Source organism: Alligator mississippiensis, chromosome 3 (assembly GCF_030867095.1).
Source record: "Alligator mississippiensis isolate rAllMis1 chromosome 3, rAllMis1, whole genome shotgun sequence".
Taxonomy (NCBI): Eukaryota; Metazoa; Chordata; order Crocodylia; family Alligatoridae; genus Alligator; species Alligator mississippiensis.
This window is the reverse complement of record NC_081826.1, coordinates 255119877-255144748: the sequence shown is the minus strand read 5'-3', so window position 1 is coordinate 255144748 and position 24872 is coordinate 255119877. Positions and strand designations below refer to the sequence as shown.

The following is a 24872-nucleotide window of genomic DNA, read 5'->3' as shown; positions in this document are numbered from 1 at the left end:
ACTAATAAATTTGTGTGCTGTTCTTCTGTGATGATGGTTCTTCTTTTCTGGGTTGTGCGATTATTAAATTGCTTTGTGTTGTGTGTAGTGGACTGTGGCTTGCTGATGGACCTGATTACTGATTATGAATAATAACCATGGTGTGTGTTGCTTTCCTGTGACAATGTGTGACTGATTTTTCTTTTCTTCTGGGTTATGCGATTATTAGATTGCTTTGTGTTGTGTGTAGTGGACTGTGGCTTGCTGATGGATCTGGTTATTGATTATGAATAATAACTATGGTGTGTGTTGCTCTTCTGTGATGTACGACTGACTTCTCCTTCTGCTTCTTCTAAGACTCTGAGTTCTGTGTTGTGTGTTAATTTAAATCTGAATCTCTGACTTCTTCTATGTTGTCTTTAGTCTGTATGTACACTATTAAAACTAACTATAATGATATTAATAACTAATGTAATAACTATATAAAATTGCTTCTTCTTCAATAAATATATGACTTATTTCTATGATCTGTGTGAGTGTGTGTAATGTGTGCTTCCCTGCACAGTGATGGATCACACTGCCAGTGAAAACACTGAGCTTTCTTTTTTAGAAGTTTACAAAAAATAAAAGAGAACAAATATGAATTGAAAGAAATGAATTGGGTAAGTATTAAGTAGAGAGATTCTAAGATAGGCTAAACTAAGATAAGCTAAGCTATATCCTATCCAATCCTTTCTAAGAACAAAAAGGAGCAGGCAACTGACTGACTAGGAAGCAAGCCAGGCAGTCCAGTACCTTTCTGATGCTGTTGCTCACTCAGAACCAGCTCACAAAAGGCACAGCAAGCCTGAAGGGGCTTTTATGCTGTTTCTTCAGACACTGTGATTGGAAAGGTAGTCAGAGAGAAATCACACTCACCTGCCAGCTAAAAGTGTCACTCCTTCCCTCCCTGTTCCCTCTCCCCCGCCCGCCCCACCCCCCACTCCCACCCCCTCTTTTAAGTTTCTGTTTCCCCATAAAGACTGCCTTCTGAATCTCCTAATTGCCAAATCTCTTCCAAATCTTTTCCGAAGTGATTCGGAGGCTCCGAATCGATTTGGAAAGTTTTAAGCTTCTAGCGATTCAATTTGGATTTGGAGATTTGGCCTCCAAATTGGGCCGAATCTTCTCCGAATCAAATCACGAACTGAAGCTTTGCACAGCCTTACTTGGCATGTTGGCTCCTGACTTGTGGCCCCTGCAACTCCCAGATCCATGCCCAGGTCTACTCACTAGGCTGGCTGGCCTGGTGGATCATGACCAAGGATCTGGGTTTTCCATTTCCCATGGAAAAACAGAGAAAACCATGGATTCCCTGTTTTTATCGGAGAAAACACGGATTTCCCTTTTTTAGCAGAGAAATCCGTGGATTCTCCACTTTTGCAAAGAGCTCCTGCAGGCTAAGAACAGCTCTAGCCTGCAAGAGCCAATTGCAGAAAGCGTGGGAAACCCCCAGCCCTGCCCGGAGGAGGAGGGAGAAGGGGAAGGGCTCAGCCTGAGCCTATGAGTCAGCCAAGGCTGAGCTCAGGCTCACACTTGCTCTTTGCCCCTGGATCCTAGAGGTAAGTGGGGCTTGGGGGCTGTGGGGAAGGGCTGGGGAAGATGGTTGGGGGCTGAGGGAGTGGAGGGTGCTGCTGGCTCCAAGCAGCACACTGCAGCCAGAAGCAGGGCCAGGGGGTGAGGGCAGGGGTGCCCCTCTGCGGGGGGCTTTGTGGGCAAGCGATGCAGGGTATGGTGTGGTGGTGCCCGCCATGTGCGGGCTGCACACATGCTGCCCGGCCTGCTGTCCAGGGGAGGGGGAGGCTGGCATGTGGCCAGCTGCACAGCTCCATGGCTGACTCTGCAGTGGCACCGAGGGATGGTGGCTGGGGGGGTGGGATCGCATGCGGCGCCTGCTGCTGCTTACCTGTAGGGCCGTGCCAGCAGTGACGGCTGCTGCCTATAAAACCTCCCCTCGCCGCTGCTGAGCTGTGCCTGGAGCTGTGCAGCCAGCCGCAGGGCGGCAGCGGCAGTGTGGTGGTGGCCATGGCCACCATGCAGTGTGGGATGGTGGCGGGGATGGCTGCAAGCTGCCCAGCCACCACCATGCTGCTGCTGCCACCCTGTGGCCAGCTGCACAGCTCTGGGCACAGCTCTGAGGCAGCATGGGGAGGTTCTGTACACAGCAGCCATCACCACTGGCATGGCCCTACAGGTAAGCGGCAGTGGCCACCGTGTGCGAGCCCCTACCATCCCACCAGCCACCATCTCTCACCGCTGCTGCAGAGCCAGGCACAGAGTTGTGGAGCTGACCACATGCCAGCCTCCTCCTCCCCCGCGCAAATGGCTGGGCGGCATGTGTGTGGCCCGCACATGGCGGCCACCACCACACTGCGTCCTGCACTGCTTGCCTACAAAGCCCCCTGCAGAGGGGAACCCCTGCCCTCACCGCCTGGCTCTGCTTCTGGCTGTGGTGTACTGCCTGGGGCCTGCAGCAACCCCCACTCCCTCAGCCCCCAACCATCTTCCCCAGTCCTGTCCCACAGCTCCCAAGCCCCACTTACCTCTAGGATCCAAGGGCAAAGGGTATGGCTCCAGGGTGGCAGTGCTTGCCGGCACAGCCCCCCCAGCCAGCATGCAGCTGCCACCACCCTGGACCGCTGTGGAGCTCTGTAGCCAATTGCAAGGCATAAGCAAAGGTGCAGTGGCGGCCACTGCATGCAAGCCCCCCTTTCCATGCCCTAGCTGGGCAGCACGTATATGGCCCACACATGGTAGTTGCCACTGCACTGCTGCTGCCATGCCCTGCACCATTTGCCCACAAAGCTGTGCGGTTGGCCTTGGGATGGCAATGCAGGGCACAGTGGCAGAGTTCTGGTGGCGGCCCCCATGTGCGAACCCGTCAGGCCGACAGGCGCATGTGTGGCCCTCAGAGTGGTACCCCTGTCTTCACCTCCTGGCCCTGCTCCTGGGAACAGGGGCATGCTCTCCCCCCTTCTTGATCTACCCCTCCAGCACCTTTCCTTTCCCCTGTTCTGCCCCGACTCTTTCCCCCCCACACACTTACCTTTTGGGGTGGGTATCAGAGTCTGTGTGTGCCTCTGCATCTGTATGTCTGTGTCTGCATGTCTGTGGGTCTGGGGGGGCTATTGTGAGGGGCATCAGGAGGGCTGTTGAGGCTGAGGGGTGGGGGGAGTATGTGACACCAGCAGCACTGGGGAGGGGCCCTCAGGGGTGTTTAATTTTTATCATGGATTTGGGTTTTGAATCAGAGAATTTGCAATTTTTAATCAGAGAAAATCAGGATCTCTGAGCATGACATCACCTCTGTACTCTGTTTTGGTGGGGGGAGGGGCATGGGATTTCCTATTTCCTGGTTCTGGAAGAGACTCCAGAGCCCTACATCTGTATAAGGCTGAGGACCCAAAATGGTTCCTTGCATGCCTCTCCTATTCCAGAACCAGGAGACTGGAAGCCAAGTGCACAAGACAATACTCGCAGGATTTCTGACCTGCTTTCCCCCGTTGGGACATCTTTTGAAGCACTCTGGTTGGTTGGGGGGGTGGGGAGGGTCATGGCAGGGGGCTGTGGGTCTGTTATTGGCTGAGGCACTCTATATTTGAAGCACTTTGAAGTGGAGCAACATTTGAAGCACTTAAGATGCTACATCTGCCCAGAGCTTCACCCAATCGACCTAGGTAATTCATTTTACCTACCAATGTAATGAGGTATTATTGGTAATAACAACAACATTGACTGGGTAGTATTCATAAAAAAATGTCAGGTGAGTCTTGATCTTGTCAACTGCAGACCTGGTAGAAGATGGTTTCTGTTACCCTGCTTTCTTCTAAGGTGAACACAAGGAGCATTGAACTTCTTCATGATATAAGATAGTGGAAGACAATTAAAGTTATCTTCTAGGGCAATCAACTGCATGGCAAAGTCTGAGGAGAATTAAGTGTGATCAGAGGGGTATCCCTGGGACTCAATGTAAAAAATCAAGGGCTTTTGGAAAAAAAAAAAATTGGCAAACTATTTGTGTATCAAAAGAACCAGAAACCCAGCAGGAAAGCAAGAGATGCTGCTGCAATAGTAGCCCTGAGACAAAGCAGGAAGACAGAACTGTTTGATACACAGGACAGTGTGGAAAGAAAGATTTCTGAGCAAGAAACTGGAAGATGCTGTTTATTTATACTGTGTTCAAGAAAACAGGGCTTTGTGCACAATCTTTGTTAATGAGCAGGCTTGCACCAAAGAAATACCTGACTTACATTATTAATTTCTTCTCCCTGAATATTGCTCAATTGCCCAAGCCAAAGAGTCAACAACAATAATATATAATCTTCTTCCCAAGGGTTTATAAGAAAATTAATTTCCTGAAATGGTATGCGATCTTAATATAAGAAAAAAGTATAAAATAACTTCTATTATTTTAGCTGATTAACATGGAAAGTCATTGGAAAAGACTTCTTTGCACAAAGAAAGAAGTACAGGGAATTTTTTCTCCTACTGTTATTCAAATTAATTTTGAGGTGGAATTGCAGCCATATTCTTAAGGAAAATCTATTATGGTTATATTAGTAAAATGAAAGTCATTGTTACAGTACTGATTGATATACCTTGCAAGTGGTTTCCAAAGCGGGTATTTTGACATCTGTATAACACCTATTTAGTTTTTATCCAAATCCCTTAGTCTTATTTGAAAATCTCAGTTGCTACGTTTAGAGGATAGTTTAGAGCAGGGGTAGGCAACGTTTTTTGGCTAGAGTGCCAAAAAACACCACCATGCCTACCTTGGAAGGTGCCGGAGTGCCGGGATGCCAGAAAAACAAAATGAGGGCAGGAGGTACATGGCAGGATGTATCAGCTCCATGCTGGCAGTGACTGCACACGCATGGAGCTGATGCCAGGGCTGTGGAGCCCAGCACAGCTGTTTGCAGCCTGCCCGCTGCTTGCTGCAGTTGCCCAGAGCCCAGGCTGGCTACAAAACAGCTGTGCCGGGCTCCGGAGCTCAGTCACCAGCTCTGTGTTGGGAGCTGGAGAGAGACCTGGGTTGCGTTGCCTCAGGCCCCTCCCCCACCGCCTGCTCCGAGGTGCACGTGCACGCATCGGTATGGAGCTAATGCCTAGGTTCCAGAGCCCCACACAGCTGTTTGCAGCCTCCTGGTTACAGGCAGCCCCGGCTCTGGGTAGCTGCTGCCAGCTGGGAGCCCGGGCTGCTCCCAGCAGACAGCTGGGATGCTGCAAGCCCTCCTGGGAGCATCCCAGGCTCCATCGCTGGCAGCAGCTACCCAGAGCTGGGGCTGGCTGCGGCATGCCAAGCAAAATGGCCTCGCGTGCCGTGCTCAGCACACATGCTGGGTGTTGCTGACCCCTGGTTTAGTTACTTCTTTACTCTGAGCCTGATGTAAAACCTGTATGTAGAGTAAAGGTAAATATTTTTAAACAAACCAGTGCCTATCTAACAAGAATACCTGAAGCTGCTTTATGAGATAGGCTTAGAAAGTAGTACTCACTGTGAAAACTTTTTCAGGCTGACCACGAGCTCGCATGTTTGTGTCATGAATTTGTTTGAGAATCATCCAAGCTTCATCATGTTTTCCAACCTAAAAATTTGACAAATATTTATGTTAAACCATGTACTAAATCTGTTTAGTAATTTTAATTTCTGGTGCTGTGGTGTTATGATAAGACCCCAGAAATCATTTAGATTGGAATAGGAAATTCTAAAGAATGTTTTGCAAGATTTACCTCCAGCAAGAACCTTGGACTTTCTGGCATGAACGTGAGTGCTACCACAGAGCAGACACAGGGCAGTGCACAGACGATCACAAATACTCGCCAGCTGTGAAACTGATAGGCAGATCCCATACTGAAACTCCATCCTACAAAAGGAGAAAAGCAGGCATGAAGCAAAACAAAGAGTACTATGTACATGTTATAGTCTGGAACTTCCAAGTAGTGGGAAATAGGTCTACACCCAAGGTTGGCCTATTTGACTTTTTTTCTTTCCACAAATATTCAAGGCATCAAGTTTTATTTTCATAAATACTCAGAGAATATGACCTTAATTTATCCACATGAGTAGCAACACTGGAACTGGTTTCTGTAATGTGGGATAAGAAGCTGCATGACACAAAGGAAAGAAGATTCCTCAAACCTCTTGCCGTAATCTTTGAATAAAGACAATCAGATGACTTGAACAGGGATAGTATTGCAGCCTTCACAAACAGGACCTCCCACATACCTCAGGAGAATATGATGGGAAAATTAAAGTTTAGTTCAGTAGCCAGCCAACATATTCAAAGCCAAATGGCTTCTTCAAGGCTTCCTTTTGATTATTTATAAAAACTACACAAAGTAAATGAGAAAACAGGAATGATGACACAGGACTTATGAATATTGAGTGTTTTATTCCTACAGCAAGCTATTAATAATTAATTAAAAATTGCATTTAACAAATGCATGACAAAGACATTCATAAAAAATATATCTGAGTCAATTGTAATGTAGAAAATGAGTAGAAAAAGGAGGTTAAAATCAGAATGAATTACTTATGGTGAACTGGAATTCTATTTCCAACCAAGTTAAGTTACTTTCAACACAGTTTTTGCATAGGGCCAGAAGTGTTTAATATAGGATTTCCACTCATCTACAAAAGTGAGTCTGTCTCAAGTTATTTCATTTTTAGGATTGGGCAAATCATTGAGAAGTTTCTTTTGATGGTGTTCACCACTCTGCTTTTAATAGAACTGAAAGATAAATAATAGTTATTTTGATGTAAGATTCTAAGGTCAGATGAATGAAAAGGCCTACAACTGTGTGCTAATGCTAAAGATGATATATTTTATCTATAAAGTGAAGATATTAATGTTGCCAATCTCAGCATGCGTACCAAAATGGAATGCATTACAATACAATGTATGATGTATAAATGTTCTATAGTGCATAATTCTCTTCTCATCCAATTGCAAAGCACCTTATAAATGACTATCTAAAACATCAGAAATGTCAAATAAACACCTTCAGTTGAATTTACTGAGGATCATAGTCAGTGTTTAAAGTCATCTAGAATCAGAATCTTTAATACTGAATAAAGATGAGGAGGAACAGGAAGAATGCGGGGGGAGGGGGGGGAGAATACAGAAACAACCTTCCTTTCACCTAAGAATCAATCTTGTAAATTAATCCTAAAAGAAATACCTAAGTACTATGTAGTATAATAAGAGAAAGCAGAAATAATCAGAAAATACAGCAGAACCATTTGCTGAAATACTTTAAGGAGAAGACAAAAGGAAATTCTGAAAAATGTCATATGAAATTGCAGGTCAAGGTCAGTGTTTAATAAATCAGGCAAAGACGACACCGTTTGACTGGAGAGGAGCAATGACAGTTCTATGCTTAAGAAAAAGAAACAATGCAATCTAAGCAACTAAGAGCCTAATAATTTGACCTGTATATATACACAGATTCAAAACACATTTAAAAAAAAAAGAAAATTAAAGACACAAATGAGTAGAGAGAGGTACTTGGCTGCATTAGGCTGAAGATATGGAGAAAGCAAGGAAGGGTGGCACCTTACAGACTAACTCATTCAGGGAGGCATGAGCTTTCATAGACTACAGTTTACTTGAAGGCTGTCCAGCTTCTAGGTAGGTAAGGGCCTCACGCAGTGTGGGCCTTGCCAACAGAGGCCACACCAGTGCTGACCATGGGCGGCCACGGCATTGCTCCGTGGCCTTGGGCAGGAGCAGGAAATTAAAGTTGAGGGAAGAAGAGGGAGCCAAGGGACCCTGGCTGCAGCAGCAGCAGAAGCAATAGGGGGAGTGATGGCCATGGGCAGATCCAGAGTGGGTATAGTGGCACAACCACACCCCCTCTGTACACATCAGGAGTAACAGCCTGGGACTTTTTTAAGTCCTGGAGAAGGTAAGCATTCCTTTCCCCTCCATGCTCAGAGGCATGTCCCCTCTTTTCCCCTTCACTTCCATTCTGCTTCCCTTGCCTTTCACTGCTGCTATCTGGGCTGTCCTGGGGATAAGGGAAGGTCCTGCCCCACTCCAGATAAGCTGCCTAGGGGCTGGGCTCAGCACCGGACACTGGAGGAGGCAGTGGGTGAGCAGGTACCCCATCCCTGCTTGTTTTCCCTGGATGTTCCTTGCCAGCCCTGGAACAGGCATGGGGATGAGAAACTCACTTGTTGCCACCATCCTAGACTGAGCCCAGCCCTCACACAGTGCAGCTGAAGTACGAAAGGAGCTCCCCATACCCCTGGAACAAGATGGACAGCAGGAATGCCAGCCGTGGTGGGCAGGGGAGGGGGCACTGGGAGGAGAGGGGACAGGGAGGGGGAGAAAGGGACATGCATCTGAGTATGGAGAAGGGATGGGGGAATACCTATCTTTTTTGGCTTAAAGTTCCCAGCTGCTGCTCCTGGGGCATGGTCTGCCTGCCCCAATGGGGAGGAGGCTTGGAGTGGCAGGGTGCAGCTACTCCTGCAGTGCTGGTTGCTACTTCCTCACCCCCCTTTATAAAATCTTGGATCCACTTCTGGTGGTGGCTAGGTAGGAGCCCAGAGGCTCCTGAGGGCTGCATGTGGCCCCCAGGCCCCCAAGTGGACAGTCCTGGCTTACTTCATGAGATTCATCTGAGAAAGTAGAGTATAGCCTATGAATGCTCATGCCTCTGAACAAATATGTCTACAAGGTGCCACACGCCCTGAATTTAGCTTAAAGGCATAAAGGAAAAGGGAAACGGGGATGAAATGCAACATGGATTTACCAAATGTAAACTGTTCTAAGATTATTTAGCATCTTTCCTTGATAACTGATATCCTAGACCAGGGGTGGGCAAAATCCAGCCCATGGGCTGGAGGCCATTCTATCTGGCCCGTGGGGCCCCTAAATTTTTTTTGAAAATTAAAATTTATCTGTCCTTGGTTCCTGTCAAAGATGACAGGAACCAGGGGCAGTAGGACCCAGGGTAAACCTGGCGGGCTCCTGCAACAGCAGGGCCCACCCGCCCTCACCTGCTCAGCCAGGCGACCAGGGACCACGTGGCTGCACTAGCATGGGGAAACTCAGGTAAGGGGGGGAAAGGGCAGGGGACGAGCTGGTATGGAGCATGGGAAAAAGCAGCCCCTTCCCTGTCCCGTGGCCGGTGCTCCCTGCTGCAGCCACTCGCAGCCCATGTGGGGCTGTCCTGAGCAGGCACAGGCAGCCCCATGCAGGCTGCAAGCGGCTTCAGTGCGGGGCACGGGCCACAGGGCGGGCAAGGGGCTGCTTCCCCCCCCCCCCACATGCTCAGCACCAGCTTGTACTCCGGCCCCACACTGGCTCTGGGCTTGCTTGTTGGGGCTATGTTGTGGTGGCAGCAGCTGTGGCCCCTTCACTTGCCATGCCGGGCAGCGTTTGCTGCTGCTGCCTGCCTGGAGCTCGCACTGCTGTAGGCTGCAGTGAGGCTGCCACTGCCACCTCTGTGCTGCCCAGCGCGTGAGCTCTGGGAAGGCAGCAGCAGCAAACACTGTCCGGTGTGGCAAGTGGGGGTGCCACAGCTGCTGCCACTGCAGCGCAGCCCCAATGGGCAAGCCTGGAGTTGGCGTGGGGCCCAGGCTGGCAGCTGGGTTGGGTTACAAGCTGGTGCTGAGTGCGGATGAAAAGCTGCCCTACCCTCGTCCCATGGCCAGTGCCTGCACTGTAGCCATTCCCAGCCTGCATGGGGCTGCCTGTGCCTGCTCAGGAAAGCCCTGCACGGGCTGCGAGTGGCTGCAGCAGGGAGAGCCAAACATGGGGCGGGCGAGGGGCCGCTTTTCCCCTGCACTCAGCACCAGCTCCTTCCCTGCCATGGAGCAGGGGGTCGGGACTGCATGCTGCCCACTTCTTGTACTGTGGGATTGGCGGGGGGGGAGGGGGCACTGGGAGTGAGCAGGCATGGGAGCACAGGGCCAGTGCCAGCAGGGCCCAGAGCAGGGCAGCAGGGGTACAGGGTCCTGGCTAGCAGGTGCTCTATGGCACTTCTGGGTTCACCATTGAGCGTGCAGGGGGCCCCCCACACTCCTGTGGGATGCTCCATCCACCCCAGAATTGTACTGTTTACAAGCCGCCTGGTACCTTGAGGTTTGTAGAAAAAATATTTAAAGCTGTGTCTAAGGCCGAATGGCTGATTCTACAAATCAACAGCGAATCTTCAGATTTCCAAATCAAATTGGAGACAATGATCCAAATCAATAATTTGAATCGCTGTCCCCAATTTGGGCTGTATCTGAATCTGAACTGAATACGGCACGTTATGCATACCCCTACTCTTTAACCCTATACCTCCATTACGAGCTGTTAGCTCTGGCATCCCATTTCTTTATTATTTTTAATTTTCCTATATGATATCCATTTACTCATTGAGACTGAAATTCATAATATATAAACAGACTTTTATGTCCACGTGTCAGGGTGGATTTGATTTAAAACAAATCAATTTAAATTATGATTTACATCACTGGTCAGGAAGCCTTGATTTAATCATTGTTTCCTACAAGAAGTGCATTCTTGTTGTTTGATATCCTTTATTCATTTATCTTTTTGAAACTTTGCACTTTTAGAGAAAGGTAAGGCTTGACTGTGTGTACACAAATATGCAGAGACAATAGGGCTGATGGGTGGGTAATCAGTAGGCCTGTGTGAAGCGACTAGTATTTGCTTCAGATTCAGCTGATTCGGGGGGACAGTGATTCAATTTGGTGATTCAAATCACTGTCCTGAATCGATGTGGCTGAATATGATTTGGAGATTTGGCTGCGGTTGAATCAGCTGAATCTCTGAATCACACAGGCCCCATCCCACACCCACTCTCCCAGCCCCGCCTGGCCCCAGCTCCCGGCTCTTTGAAAAAAACCAGCCCACACTCACCGGATGCTGCTGGGCCGGGGGGGGAGGATGGTGATCCCTGATACCCCATGCCATGTGGAAGGCTCTGCCATGAATCCCCTGACCTCCATCTGCTCTCCCAGGCCCCCATAGCTGCCCCACCCACCCCAGCTCCCAGACCTTTAAAAACAAAAACAAACTAACAAACAAAAAAGCCCTGACTCAGCAGCTGCTGCCCAGTCAGGGGGGGCATCATTGCTGCTCCCCACTGCCCCATGCTGCTAGGGGAGGCTCTGCCATGAGCCCCAAGAAGCCCCAAGGCCACCACAGCAGCCAGTGAGTCTGGGGTTATTTTTTCTGTTTGTTTTAAAGGGCCAGGAGCTGGGGTGGGTGGGGCAGCCATGGGGGAGTGGGAGAGCGGGCGGGGGTTGGGGGGCTCATGGCACAGCTCCCCACACAGCATGGGGCAGTGGGGGGCAGTAGTGATTGCCTCTTCACCTTGCAGCATCTGTTTTTTTTTTAAACAAGTGGGAGCTGAGGCAGGCAGGGCAGCCATGCAAGTGGGGGGGCTAGGAGAGTGGGCAGGGGTTGGATGGTTCTCAGGGGAACTGGGGGAGCAGGGTCCCCCCCATGGTCCCCTCCTCCAGCCTCCCCTCTCCTGCCCCCTACTTATCAGCATGGAGTCCAGGTCCAGCTCCCTGCTGCAGCCATCAGGGACTGCCCAAATCACCGAAGCTCTCTGAATCTTTCTCGCATCGATTCAGAAAGCTTTGAACTAAGCCCACTGGGGGATGGCACTGCCACTGCTGGCCCAGTGAGCAACCCTTGCAAAGCCAGCAGGCCAAGGCACTTGAGGGAGCCCACCCCTGTCCCAGCCCTGGAACGAGCTGTAGGCAAGGCAAGGGTCCCCAAAGGGACACTTGCGTGCCTGTTCACAAATGCCAGGAGCTTGGAGAATAAACAGGAGGAACTTGTCCTCCTGCTAAACACAAAGAATTACTATGTCATATGGATAACGGAAACCTGGTGGGACTGCACCCATGACTGGGCCACAGGTTTGGATGGCTATACCCTGTACAGGAGGGATCGAGTGGACAAAAGGGGCGGGGGTGTAGCTCTCTATGTCAAGGAAAACTACGCGTTCCTGCAAGCCAACATTGGCACCCAGGGTGGACGACTGGAGACCCTCTGGGTTAAAATCCATGGGGAACGCAGCACAGGGGACACAATGGTGGGAATTTACTACAGATCCCCTACCCAGGATCAAGAGCTTGACCACGAGTTCACCAGGGAATTGGCTGAGGCTGCACACTCCCGGTGTATGGTTGTCATGGGAGACTTCAACTACCCAAACATCTTGTGGGAAGAGCGTTCGGCCAAATCTGAGCGGTCGCAAAGCTTTCTCTCATGTGTGGATGAGCTCTATCTGATGCAGGAAGTCTATGGGCTGATGAGAGGTAAAGTGCTGCTTGAGCTGGTACTGGCAATGGGGGATGACCTAATCAGTGATCTAATGATTGAAGGGAAGCTGGGTGACAGTGACCATGAGCTGATCAACTTCACCATCCGTTGTAAAGCTGGCAAGTCAGTCAGCAATATAGAAGTCCTTGACTTCAGGAAAGCTGACTTCAATAAGCTAAGGAGGCTCATCAGTGAGGCCCTAAAGGGCCACAGCCCAAAAGGGAGCGGAGTTCAGGATGAGTGGTTTCTCCTCAAGGGAGCAATCCTGGATGCTCAAGCAAAGTCTATCCCATCTCGGAGGAAAGGCAGCAAAAGGACACAGCAGCCTCCTTGGCTCTCCAGGGAACTAATGGACCTCCTGCCTCCAAAAAGAAAGACGTACAAAGGATGGAGGACTGGATCCACCTCCAAGGAGGAATACTCTGCACTGGTCCAGACCTGCAGGGAGCAAACCAGGAAAGCCAAGGCTGCGACGGAACCCCAACTAGCTACAAATATCAAGGACAATAAAAAGTCCTTTTTTAGATATGTGGGGAGCCGGAGGAAAAACAAGGGCAACGTTGGACCCCTGCTAAACCAGATGGGACGACTGACAACCGACGCCCAGGAAAAAAACAACTTGCTAAATGGGTACTTTGTGTCATTTTTTTTTTTTTTTACCAGTCCCATGGGATGCCCCTGCCCATTACGGGACAGGGAGGTCTGGGTGAGGGAGCTCCCTTACCCTCCATCAATTCTGACCTTGTGAAGGAACACCTTGAGAGGCTGGACACCTTCTAGTCAGCTGGCCCTGACAGTTTACATCCCAGGGTACTCAAGGAGCTGGCTAGATCCCCTGGCTCAGATCTTCAAGAACCCCTGGTGCTCTGGTGAAGTGCCCAAAGACTGGAAGAAGGCCAGTGTGGTGCCTATCTTCAAGGAAGGGAGGAAAGTGGATCTGGCAAACTATAGGCCCATCAGCCTGACCTCTATCCCGGGGAAGGTCTTGGAAAACATTATCAAAGAAGCCATTCTTAACAGACTGGCTGATGGCAACATCCTGAGGGATAGCCAGCATGGGTTTGTTGTGGGTAGGTCTTGCTTGACCAATCTTATTTCCTTTTATGACAAGGGGACCTATCACCTGGACAAGGGAGAAGAGACTGATGTCATATATGTTGACTTTAAAAAAGCCTTCAATCTGGCATCCCATGATCACCTCTTGGCAAAACTGTCCAACTGCAGCCTTGAGTCCAACCTGATCTACTGGCTGGGGAATTGGCTCTGTGGTCAGACCCAGAGGGTGGTGGTTGATAGAAGTCAATCGTTGTGGTGCGTTGTAACCAGTGAGGTCCCTCAAGGCTCTGTCCTAGGGCCTATACTATTTAACATCTTCATTAGTGATGTAGATATTGGTGTCAGAAGCAGACTGGCCAAGTTCGGCGATGACACCAAACTCTGGGGTAAAGCGCTCACATCTGAGGACAGGAGGGTGATTCAGGCAGACCTTAACAGACTCAGGAAATGGGCGGATGAGAACCTAATGGTGTTTAACACCAAAAAATACAAGGTTCTCCACCTTGGGAGGAAAAACCTGCAGCATGCTTATAGGCTTGGCAGTGCTACGCTGGCTAGCACTACAGATGAAAGGGACCTGGGGGTCATGATTGACTACAAGATGAACATGAGCCTTCAATGTGATGCTGCAGCTAGTAAAGTGAGCAAAATGCTGGCTTGCATCCATAGATGCCTCTAAAGCAAATCCCAGGATGTCATTCTCCCATTGTACTCAGCATTGGTGAGGCTGCAGCTGGAGTACTGTGTCATTTTGGGTTCCATGGTTCAAAAAGGATGTGAAGAAGCTTGAGAGAGTGCAGAGGAGAGCCATGTGTATGATCAGAGGTCAGGAAAACAGACCTTATAAGAGGCTGAGAACCATGGGACTCTTCAGCCTGGAAAAGCGTAGGCTCAGGGGGGATCTGGTAGCCACCTATAAGTTTTTCAGGGGTACTCACCAGGATCTGGGGGAACCTCTGTTCACCAGAGTGCCCCAAGGGATGACAAGGTCGAACGGTCACAAACTCCTCCATGACTGTTTCAGGCTGGACATAAGCAAGAAGTTCTTTACTGTCCGAGCCTCCAAGGTTTGGAATAGACTTCCACCAGAGGTGGTTCAAGCACTTACTTTGAATGCCTTCAAGAGATATTTGAATGTTTATCTTGCTGGGATCCTATGATCCCTGCTGAATTCCTGCTCATGGGGCAGGGGGCTGGACTTGGTGATCTTCCAGGGTCCTTTCCAGCCCTTGTGTCTATGAATCTATGAATATATAAGTCTACAAATCGATTTGAACCTTTTAATTGGTCCCCTGATTTGATTTGGATTGGGAGATTCGGCCGCTGAATGGGGCCGAATCTCCCTCAAATTGAATCAGCATCCGAAGCTTCACACAGCCCTAGTAATCAGGTCTGTTCACTCTCATCTCCATACACTGCTGTTAACAAGGATGTTATCTCTGGAGACAACAAACTCCCCCTATGCCTGAAGAAGAGTATTTGTGCCCAAAAGCTTGCAAAGAACAATTTTTCCAACTATCTAGTTGGTCTAATAAAAGATATCACATCTACTCAAAGTACCTTGTCTGCCATGATCTCTGGAGATACAAATCCACAGTTTGAGAACTGATCTAAGCATCACAAAGATTCTTAATGGGATCTTCTAGACTGGGCACTGAGTCCCATTGGGTAGGGCGGTTTTCTTTAATCTTTACTAATCTACAGAGGAGGCTCTGGGGACTCCATAAGCTTGGGCCCCCAGTATAGTCCATGGCCTGTTGTGATCTATTTATAAAACTTTTCTAAGAAGGTTACATGAATATATCATCTCAAATAGTATATAATTGGAAATTATAATCCCCATTTCATGATGATATCTTTGAGCTTTAACATATCTTAAATTAAAGCTGTCTTGATATGTTTATTTTTTTTAAAAACATCTTAAAAAATACAATTAAATAAAAAATAAAGAAACTCAATTTCTAATTTCTTTTTTCAATCATTGATTTTTATCTACCCTGCTGTGTGTTTCTTGTAAATTGCAAGATTGGGACCTTAGAGTGTAAGATCTTCAAAGATGGTACCCATGTGTTAAACATGTAGGGCAGTTTGGAATGTAAATAAGTAAATTTAATAAGAAATTAATTCCTTTCCTATTGTTTCCTACATTCATTTCCTATTATATCCTTTTGGATATTATATAGTTTATGTTACCAGCAGAACTGACCGTAGCTGGGTGTGGGGCCTGCAGCTGGGGGGGGGGGGGGGGGAGGGGGAAATAAGGGAGGGGTTGTTGAGCAGCTGGACACAAAGACAGGCCGGCTCCGCAACGCTCCCCAAAGTGCAGGACCCGGGGCAGTCGCCCTGATTTGCACCCCCTCAAGGGATGGCACTGTTACCAGCATAAAAAAGTAACCAGCTTCTTTTCTGTTATCAACAGTTCTATGAATGACCTCAAATCTGCAGACTGGTGAACGTGATTTTCTGGCTTCTTGGCCACTGTTTGTAATTCACAGCCTGTGTCAATTTGCTTTACAGGTCATTTAGTTCTGCTGCCTCTTTCTCAGGAAGAAACAAAAAGATGGATAACCTTCAAGGGTCATTTACTGCATTTAGAATATGAGAGAAAGAGAAAGGGAGATGAGAATCTAGGCATGAAAAGTTTCTTAAGTCCCTGCTAACTTTGGAAAAACTGAATTGCTTTAAAAAGCGGATTGAACACAAAGATTTTTATTAAAAAAGAATCCAGAAAAAATGTTTTTGTATATTATTCTTGGTGACTAATCAGGCAGCATGTGGCAATTAAGGTTAATCCACTTTTTATTGTCCTGTCAAATATGCAATTTGATGTGGTACAATAATTTTTCATTTAACTTTTATAAACCAGATTGTTGTTTACTTTCCCAACAAAATAAATGTTTCCTGCTATATAAATAATTAGACAGAGCTAAAAATAACAGTAGTGTCTTCTGCTATCTTGGAATCCCCCCCATTACACTGTAAAGTGTAAACTAATGAAGGTTCCATCATAATTAAGGTTGAAGCCAGCTGTAATTTACAAACCTAATTTCTAATCATCACCTTCCAAGTTCCCCAAAAAAGAAACCAAATGTCTGAAATTTCATATACCTCTTTCAATCCAAGACAAGACTTTATTCTTGAAAGCTTGGGGGGGGGAAACAAAAAATAATATTAAATGTCAATTTTCATTCAAAATTAATTTTCATTGACTTTTAAAAATTAATATAACTTTTTCTGTTTGGAGTATAATAATTAAAAATTGCTTGGTCTACAAAATTCAGATTCATTAAATTTTATTGGTCTCTCTTCTGTGACGTGGAAAAAGTGAAGAAGGAGAGAGGTGTAAAAAAAGGCAATTACAAATGTCTATAGAAAAAAATATTTTGGGATGGCTTCCTTGTGTCCCCTATGTTGATAAGCAAAATGAAAAAACTTGTCTATAGATTTCTTAGAAGAAATATAAAGTAGAAGCAGTGTAAATTCATGCTGTACATCACCTGTGGATCAAAATCCATTTCCAATTGAGATCAATACATTTCTTGATATATATTTTATGTAGAGAGATTACATGAGTTTTTATTTTGTTTTGTTAAAAAAAAGCCCTTTTGGTGTCTTTTACTTTTAGCAAGATAAGGCACCCCTAATCTACAGTACTCTCAATATTAATTTCTGAACTCAACAGTAAAGCTGTAAAACATTTTTGGTGTCAGGGTAGAAATGAGCTCTGAGAATATAACGCCACTAATTTGACCATTTTCTATGTTCACTATTTTAATAATACACGGTATAATCCATATGTTCAGCCACTCTCTTCTCTGTGTGTATTAAGGTTAACTGTACTTTAAAGATCCACTTCTAAAGGCATTCTTACTTCCTTATCTCAAATAACACTAGCTGCTTCATGTGAAATCCTCTTGTAATGGCAAGTCTCCTGGCATATAATTTATTTAACTGGTTTCTCTCTTCTTAATTTAAGCTTGTTCTTTTTCTGCTTTCAATATGCCCTCACATAACTGAAACACGTTACATACCTTATTGCACAGGATATGCTCCTGTGCAAATGATCTCCAACTGTGGAACTGACTGAAAATCAATCTCTTAAACATTAAACTTCAGACTGGGCTAAGTAACCTTTTGTGTTTTCTCTTCTTTTTTTTTTTAAATGTGGTATTTGTTTAAAGGCATATGCCATAAAACCAAAATTGTTGTATATCTGCCCCTTATTTTTTGAAATGAGAATCATTTAATGAACACTTTTATTCCACATACATACTTCAGTTTGGAGACTGAATCAATACAGCACTCTTCCATTCTAGCACTGACTATTATAACAACTCCTTACCACATTGCAGGTAGCACAAAGCAGATTATGAAGTTCTATCCCTAATGCCAATGAAGCATAAAATAAGTAAGGATGACATCAACATAGATACTATACAACAGCTGAGGTACAAATAAATCCAGTGTTCTGCATGCAATTTACACCAAATCTCAACAAAAGACAGTTACAATATAAACAAAATCAGCTCAAATCTATGAAATCTCTCGCATAGTTCCTCTTTACCTTTCAATTTATTTAATAGAGGACCAGATCCCAAACCAAAAGGTTTAATTTTCAATAAATAAGCTGCTACTTGTATTTCTATCAGCCGTCCAATCTGCTGCCCTTTATAACCAGTGAATGTTGTTTTATTCTCAGATGTATAATCAATATTTACAGAATCATAGAATATTAGGGTTGGAAAGGACCTCAGAAGGTCATCTAGTCCAACCCCCTGCTCGAAGTAGGACCATCCCCAACTAGATCATTCCAGCCAGGGCTTTGTTAAACTGGGCCTTAAGAACCTCCAAGGATGGAGATTCCACCACTTCTCTAGGTAACCTGTTCCAGTGCTTCACCACTCTCCTAGTGAGAAAGTTTTTCCTAATATCCAATTTCAACTTCCCTTTCTGCAACTTGAGACCATTGCCCCTTGTTCTGACATCTGCCACCATTGAGATGAGCTCAACTCCATCCTCTTTTGAACCCCACTTTCAGGTAGCTGAAGGCTGCTATTAAATCTTCTCTCAGTCTTCTCTTCTGCAAACTAAATAAGCCCAGTTCCCTCAGCCTCTTCTCAGCAGTCATGTGCCCCAGCCCCCGAACCATTTTTGTTGCCCTCTGCTGGACTCTCTCCAACTTTCTATAGTGGGGGGCCTAAAACTTGACATGGTACTCCACATGTGGCCTCACCAGTGCTGAATAGAGGGGAAGAATTACTTCTCTCGATCTGCTGGCAACGCTCCTACGAATGCAGCCCAGTATGCTGTTAGCCTTCTTGGTAATAAGGGCTCACTGTTTCCCCATATCCAGCTTATTTTTCACTGTAACCCCCAGGTCCTTGGTTCTTTTCTGCAGAGCTGCTGCTTAATCAGTTGGTCCCAAGTCTGTAATGGTGCATGGGATTGTTCCATCCTAAGTGCAGGACTTTGCATTTGTCCTTGTTGAACCTCATAAGATTCCTTTTGGCCCAATCCTCCAGTTTGTCTAGGTCACTCTGAATCTTAGCCCTACCCTCTAGTGCATCTACTACTCCCCTCAGCTTGGTGTCACCCATGAACTTGTTGAGGGTGCAATCCATCCCATCTTCCAGGTTGTTAATAAAGATATTGAACAAAACCAACCCCAGGACCTAACCATGGGGCACTCTACTTGATACCTGCTGCCAACTAGACCTCAAGCCATTGATCACTACCCGTTGAGTCTGACAATCCAGCTAACTTACTATCCACCTTGCAGTCCATTCATCTAACCCATACTTCCTTAGCTTGCTTACAGGAATGCTGCAAAAGACAATATCTAAAGCCCTGCTAAAGTCAAAGTATATCATATGCACTGCTTTCCCCACATCCACAAAGTCAGTTATCTCATCATAGAGGGCAATCAGGTTACAGGTTGGTTAGGCATGACCTGCCCTTGGTGAATCCATACCGACTGTTCCTGATGATTTTCTTCTCCTCCAAGTGCTTAGAAATGGATTCCTTGAGGACCTGTTCCATGATTTTTCTGGTGACTGAGGTGAGGCTGGTTGGTTTATAGTTTCCTGAATCCTCCTTCTTCCCTTTCTTAAAAGATGGGAACTATTTTTGCCTTTTTCCAATCATCTGGGACCTCCCCTGATTGCCACAAGTTTTCATAGATAATGGCCAGAGGCACTGCTATCACATCAGCCAATTACCTCACCACCCTTGGACGCCTTGCATCTAGTCCCATGGACTTTTATATGTCCAGCTTTTCTAAATAGTCCCTAACCTGTTCTTTCACCAGTGAGGGCTGCTTACCTGCTCTCCAAACTGGGTTACCCACTGCAGTATTCTGGGAGCTGACCTTGCATGTGATGGCAGGTAAAAAAGGCATTGCGTACTTAATCAGGAAAAGGCTGATCTGTCACTAGGTTGCCTCCCCCTTCAGTAAGGGACCCACACTTTCCCTGACCTTCCTCTTGTTGCTAACACACTTGTAGAAACCCTTCTTGTTACTCTTCATGTCCCTTGCTAGCTGCAACTGCAGTTGCACTTTGGCCTTTCTGATTTCATCCCTTCATGCCTGAGCAATATTCTTATACTCCTCCCTAGTCATCTGTCCAAGCTACCTTTTTGTTTAAGCTCACTGAAGAGTTCTCTGCTAAGCCAAGCTGGTCACCAAACTGTCATATTTACTATTTTTCATGCACATTGGGATGGTTTGTTCCTGTGGTCTCAGTAAGGTTTTTTAAAATACAACCAGCTTTCCTGTACTCTGGTCCACACCAGACTGGCCTCCCAGGGTATCCTGCCCATCAGTTCCTTGAGTGAGTAGAAATCTGCTTCTCTGAAGTCCAGGGTCCATACTCTGCTGCTCTCCTTTCTTCCTTTTGTCAAGATCCTGAACTCAATCATTTCATGGTCACTGCTGCTCAAGTTGCCATCCACTTTTACATCCCCTACCAATTCTTCCCTGTTTGTGAGCAGCAGGTCAAGAAGACAGCCCATAGTTGATCTCTTCAACACTTGCACCAGGAAGTTGTCTCCAACACTCTCCAAAAACTTCCTGGATTGCCTGTGCATTGCTGTATTGCCCTCCCAGAAGATGTCAGGGTGATTGAAATCCCCCATGAGAACTACGGCCTGTATTCTGGAAACTTCTGCTAGTTGTCTGAAGCATGCCTCATCTACCTCATCTTCCTAGTCTGGTGGGCTATATCAGACACCTACCATGACATCATTCTTGTTGCTTTCCGTTCTAGCCTTAACCCAGAGACTTTCAACAGGCCTATCTTCAGTTTCATACTGGAGCTCTGAGCAATCATACAGCTATTTTACATAAAGAGCAACTCCTCTTCTCCCCTGCCTATCCTTTCTGAACAGTTTGTACCCATACAATACTCCAGTCATGCACACTATCCCACCAAGTCTCTGTTGTTCCAATCACATCACAGTTCCTTGATTTTGCAAGGACTTCCAGTTCTTTTTGCTTGTTTCCCAGGCTCCACCCATTCATATACAGACATTTGAGGTATATGTTAGCTATAATAATAGTTACTTGAGGTAACTAGTTGATTGCCCCACTTTCTCAGGGAGAATGAAAAAGCCTCCCCTGCTGCCCCCTCCTCCTTGTGTTTCCTCCAGGTCTCGTGCTTCCCCACTTATCTCAGGGCTTTGGTCTCCATCCCCTGGAAAAATTTATTTAAAGCCCTCCTCACTAGGTTAGTGAGCCTGTCTGCAAAGATGCTCTTCCCTCTCTCGGTCAGGTAGATCCTGTCTCTTCCTAGCAATCCTTCTTCCTGGCACAAGAACCTATGATCTAAAAAGCTGACCTCCTGCACAGCCATGGATTGCTCTACAGAATGTGGCTGCTCTTGCCAGGGCCCTTCCCCTTGAACGGAAGAATCAAGGAGAACACAACCTGTGCCCACCTCTTCATCCTTGCACCCAGAGCCGTGTAGTCACTCTTGAAATTACAACCCTATGGACACATAACCTGATAACTCCAAATGGCAGCCACAGTAAAAATACTCATCTCTGTTGCTCAGTGTAGACCTGTACAGATGGTCTATTAAAATCTAGGTTCATATCTTCCAGGCAAACAGTCATGGAACTAGCTGATTAACACTAGAATTATTCACAGCAACAAGCACAATTAGGATAAATATTTACATACTCCTCCCCTGTCCCTAAATACAGATAGATTCTGCCATCTTTTTGCCTGTGCTTGTATCTAGCTTCATGTGTAGTATTACTTACAGACATTCAGTTTATCCTGGGAGAGTTGCTGCTTTCCCAGGAAAAACCACAAGTGTACAGACATTCAGGTCTGTATAAAAATGGCTGCTCCAGGAGAAAAATAACCTGGACACAGCCAGGGTCAAATGACTCCCAGGAGAGTTTATTCTGGGAGAACAAATATCTATATACAGTGCATTCTCTTCTGAGAGAAGCCACAGCACAATTCTCCAGCATCCCAGGATGCTTTGCTTTGTTCCTCTCCCCCCCAGAGACTGTGTTGTTCACTGGACTCTGCTGTTCCCGCGAAGCAGAGAACAGAACATACCCCCTTCCCAATCCCACATTGTGCTACAAGGAGACACAGGAAGTCTGGGTCAGCCAATCAAGGCTACCCTTTCCACTGCTGCCATTCTGTCTCCATGCAGACTGAGGGAGCCTGCAGAGCATGCTGAGATACGTTCACAGAGTCCACCTGGCTGTGCAGAATTAACATTAAAAGCTCTCTGCTTTTCAGGGGCTCAGTATTCAAATGTCTGTTCAGGTGTCTCTGGGTAACTTTTTCTATTCAAATGTCTATTCAGGTGTCCCTGGATAACAGGTGTCTCTGGGTAACCAGGAGAACAAACCTGGGAGAATTCTCCCACATTATCTGAACATGTATATCCAGCCTTAGTTATGCTAGTTTAAGAACTAACATAACAGCAAAAATCATGTCCTCTATCATGAATGCTGTATGCCCCTGGAGGCTGGGGAGGCATGATGACTGTCTGCAGGTGACGTTGTCGGTGGCAGGGAGCTGCCACAGGTGTCCGTGGTGGTGTTGGCGGTGGGGGGTGGCGAGCGCCGACCAGCGACCCATAGGCACCACTGGGAGCGTCAGTGGTGGCCAGTGGCGATCACGGACTGCCCACAGATGCTGGTGGTGGTGGGGGGGGGGGGCGTAGTGAGTGGTGACTGCCCGCAGGCGCTGCTGGCAGCATTGGTGGCCTTTTTGCAGGGTGCACCACCAATGTCAGGGGGTGAATGTGCACCCAGGTGCACACCCTATGCATCACCAATGTCCTCTATCTTCCCAAAACAGTGCTCCTGAAGATTATCATGGAGAACCCTAGGTAAGAATAGCCTGCACCTGAAAAGCGACTTAAGTTTAGTGAACCTATGTTTGCCAGTGCTACATTTAATACAGGACTCCTGTTCAGATCTATGGACACAGATGTGGCAGAGTGCTTTTCTAGGGGTGGCCAGGAATCCCTGGAATCCCTGCAGCCCTCACTTGCTGGGCAACCATCCCTTCATTCACCTGCCATGCTTTGATGTTTATTATTATGAGGGAGGCTGCCCCAGGGCTTCCCAAATCAAATGGGCCACCAGGTGCACTGTGGTCCCTGCCTTATGGGCTAACTGCATAGCTCTATTCCTTCCCTGCACCCTGCTCCATGCCTCACAGATGGTATCCTCATTGCTGTTCTCTTTCTCTTATCCCTTTCTTTGGGGTTCCTGGACTCTCACTGGTCCCACACACAGCTTCTCAATCTGGGTTCCAGTCCCCTCCCTGGGTCCCTAGGAACCTCCTCCTACCCTTAGGTTCTCCCAAAACCTCCAAGACTGCTTTAGGTGTCCTGTCTGTGTTGGTGCTTCAGGGCTGCAGTCCTCCTGCTGAGGTAGTGTTCTCTCAGCAGGCTCCAGATCTTACTGCCAGCGTCTTTCAGGGCCTGGGCTTATACCTGCTCTAAATCCAGCCCTCTTCTTGAGGGCTGGAGAGTCAGATGACCCTCCCCCACATTGGAGAGTCTTCTGACTGGGGAGTCAGATGGCGCCACTCCCCGACTGCCAACACCAGCCCTGAGGGCTCAGAGACAGATGACTCTCTCTATCAAGCTCAGTCACCTGCTGGCTCCCTGGGTCAGCTGACTCCCAATTAGCCCTGGCCTGAACCTGCCAGCAGCTTCGTAAGCTGCCTTACCTCTTAAAGTGGCAGGCACCTCAAATGCCCTGCCACAACAAGCTCTACACCTTGCTCTCATCATAGCATCAAACAGCTTTTCTCTTGGATGATTTCTCAAAATTCCTAAGGCTTGTCACATGATAGCCTCATTAAAGACTATATTTGCCTAATCCAGCTTTTCCTTCTCATTGTCTTTGGTTGTGGCAATTTATCTTGATTTAATCACATATTTCCACATTTTATAAGGGAATAATAATTCTGTATTGCAAAAGAGAAAAACAAGAGTGACAACATATTTTTCTTAGCCTAGTGCTACTTGGCCTAGTATCCATTCAAATACTCCTTCACAGAGCTGCAAAACAAAATAGTTCTAAAAAACATATAAGCATCTTTGCTTATTCTTATATTTAACATGTCTAAGAACTTCATTAAGTTGCATTAGCTAAACTACAAAACTGAGCCAGTGCAATAATCTAGGAGTTTGGCCTTACAGCACCCTTCATCTGATTGGCTTCAGGTAAGCTTAGGAACCAAATACAGGCATGTCCTAGTTCTCATTCAATTTACTTCTCCCCTCCCTGATTTATAATGCAATAGGCAAGGCATAAATGTTCTATGTTTGTTGTGTTTAGAGTACTGTGCAGAAACCCAGAGTTAAACTTTACCCTTGCTCCCTGCAAATGCAGTATCCAAAAATCATTAATCTTGAAACCAGTAGCAAGTTCCAAAGTGCTATGGATCGTTAAAACAATTGGCCCTGATGCATCTTGGGAATAGTTTTCCTGGGCAGTAGTGCAAAATAAAACCGATAGTAAGTGAGTCTGAAGTCTCTGCAGAAGCTTCTCATTGAATATCACCTTCTCACTCTACTGATTACCAGAAATGACCAAATGAATCACTGTGACAGATTACGGAACTGTAGTGCAAGGCAAACCAATAAGAAAATGTACAAAGAAGCTAATTTTCATATTATCACTTACTTAAATGTCGACTTGCAGACTTTGTAAGATGATTTTTTTCCCCTCTAACATAAGTACATCTATTGGACCTAGGCCATGGAAATGTTAAACTGAAAGAGTATTTTAAGCAATAGTTATGATCCAAGGAAGGAAGAACGGTCATTTCTCTTGTGCCTACACTAAAAGAAAGTGATTTGCAGCATACCTGACAATTTGTTTCTAGGAGAAACTGTATAAACCTACCTTCCTTTGTGGTGTTTTAAGGGTACAAGAGTCCTGTAAAACTGCCCTCTGGTAACTTCAGTTTAAAATAAATAGCAGTCACTGCAGAAACACAGGGATTGTATGAAT

General features: G+C 46.6%; 1 protein-coding gene across 1 annotated transcript in view; it reads right to left on the bottom strand.

Annotated features, from left to right (window-relative positions):
* SV2C (synaptic vesicle glycoprotein 2C) overlaps positions 1 to 24872 on the bottom strand; it is a 224518-nt gene that overhangs the window by 57671 nt on the left and 141975 nt on the right. The window contains exons 4-5 of the mRNA XM_014594370.3: positions 5749 to 5882; positions 5514 to 5603 (exon numbers count right to left, since the gene is read on the bottom strand). Coding sequence (XP_014449856.1) covers positions 5514 to 5603; positions 5749 to 5882 — 224 coding nt within the window. The remainder of the gene's footprint in view (positions 1 to 5513; positions 5604 to 5748; positions 5883 to 24872) is intronic.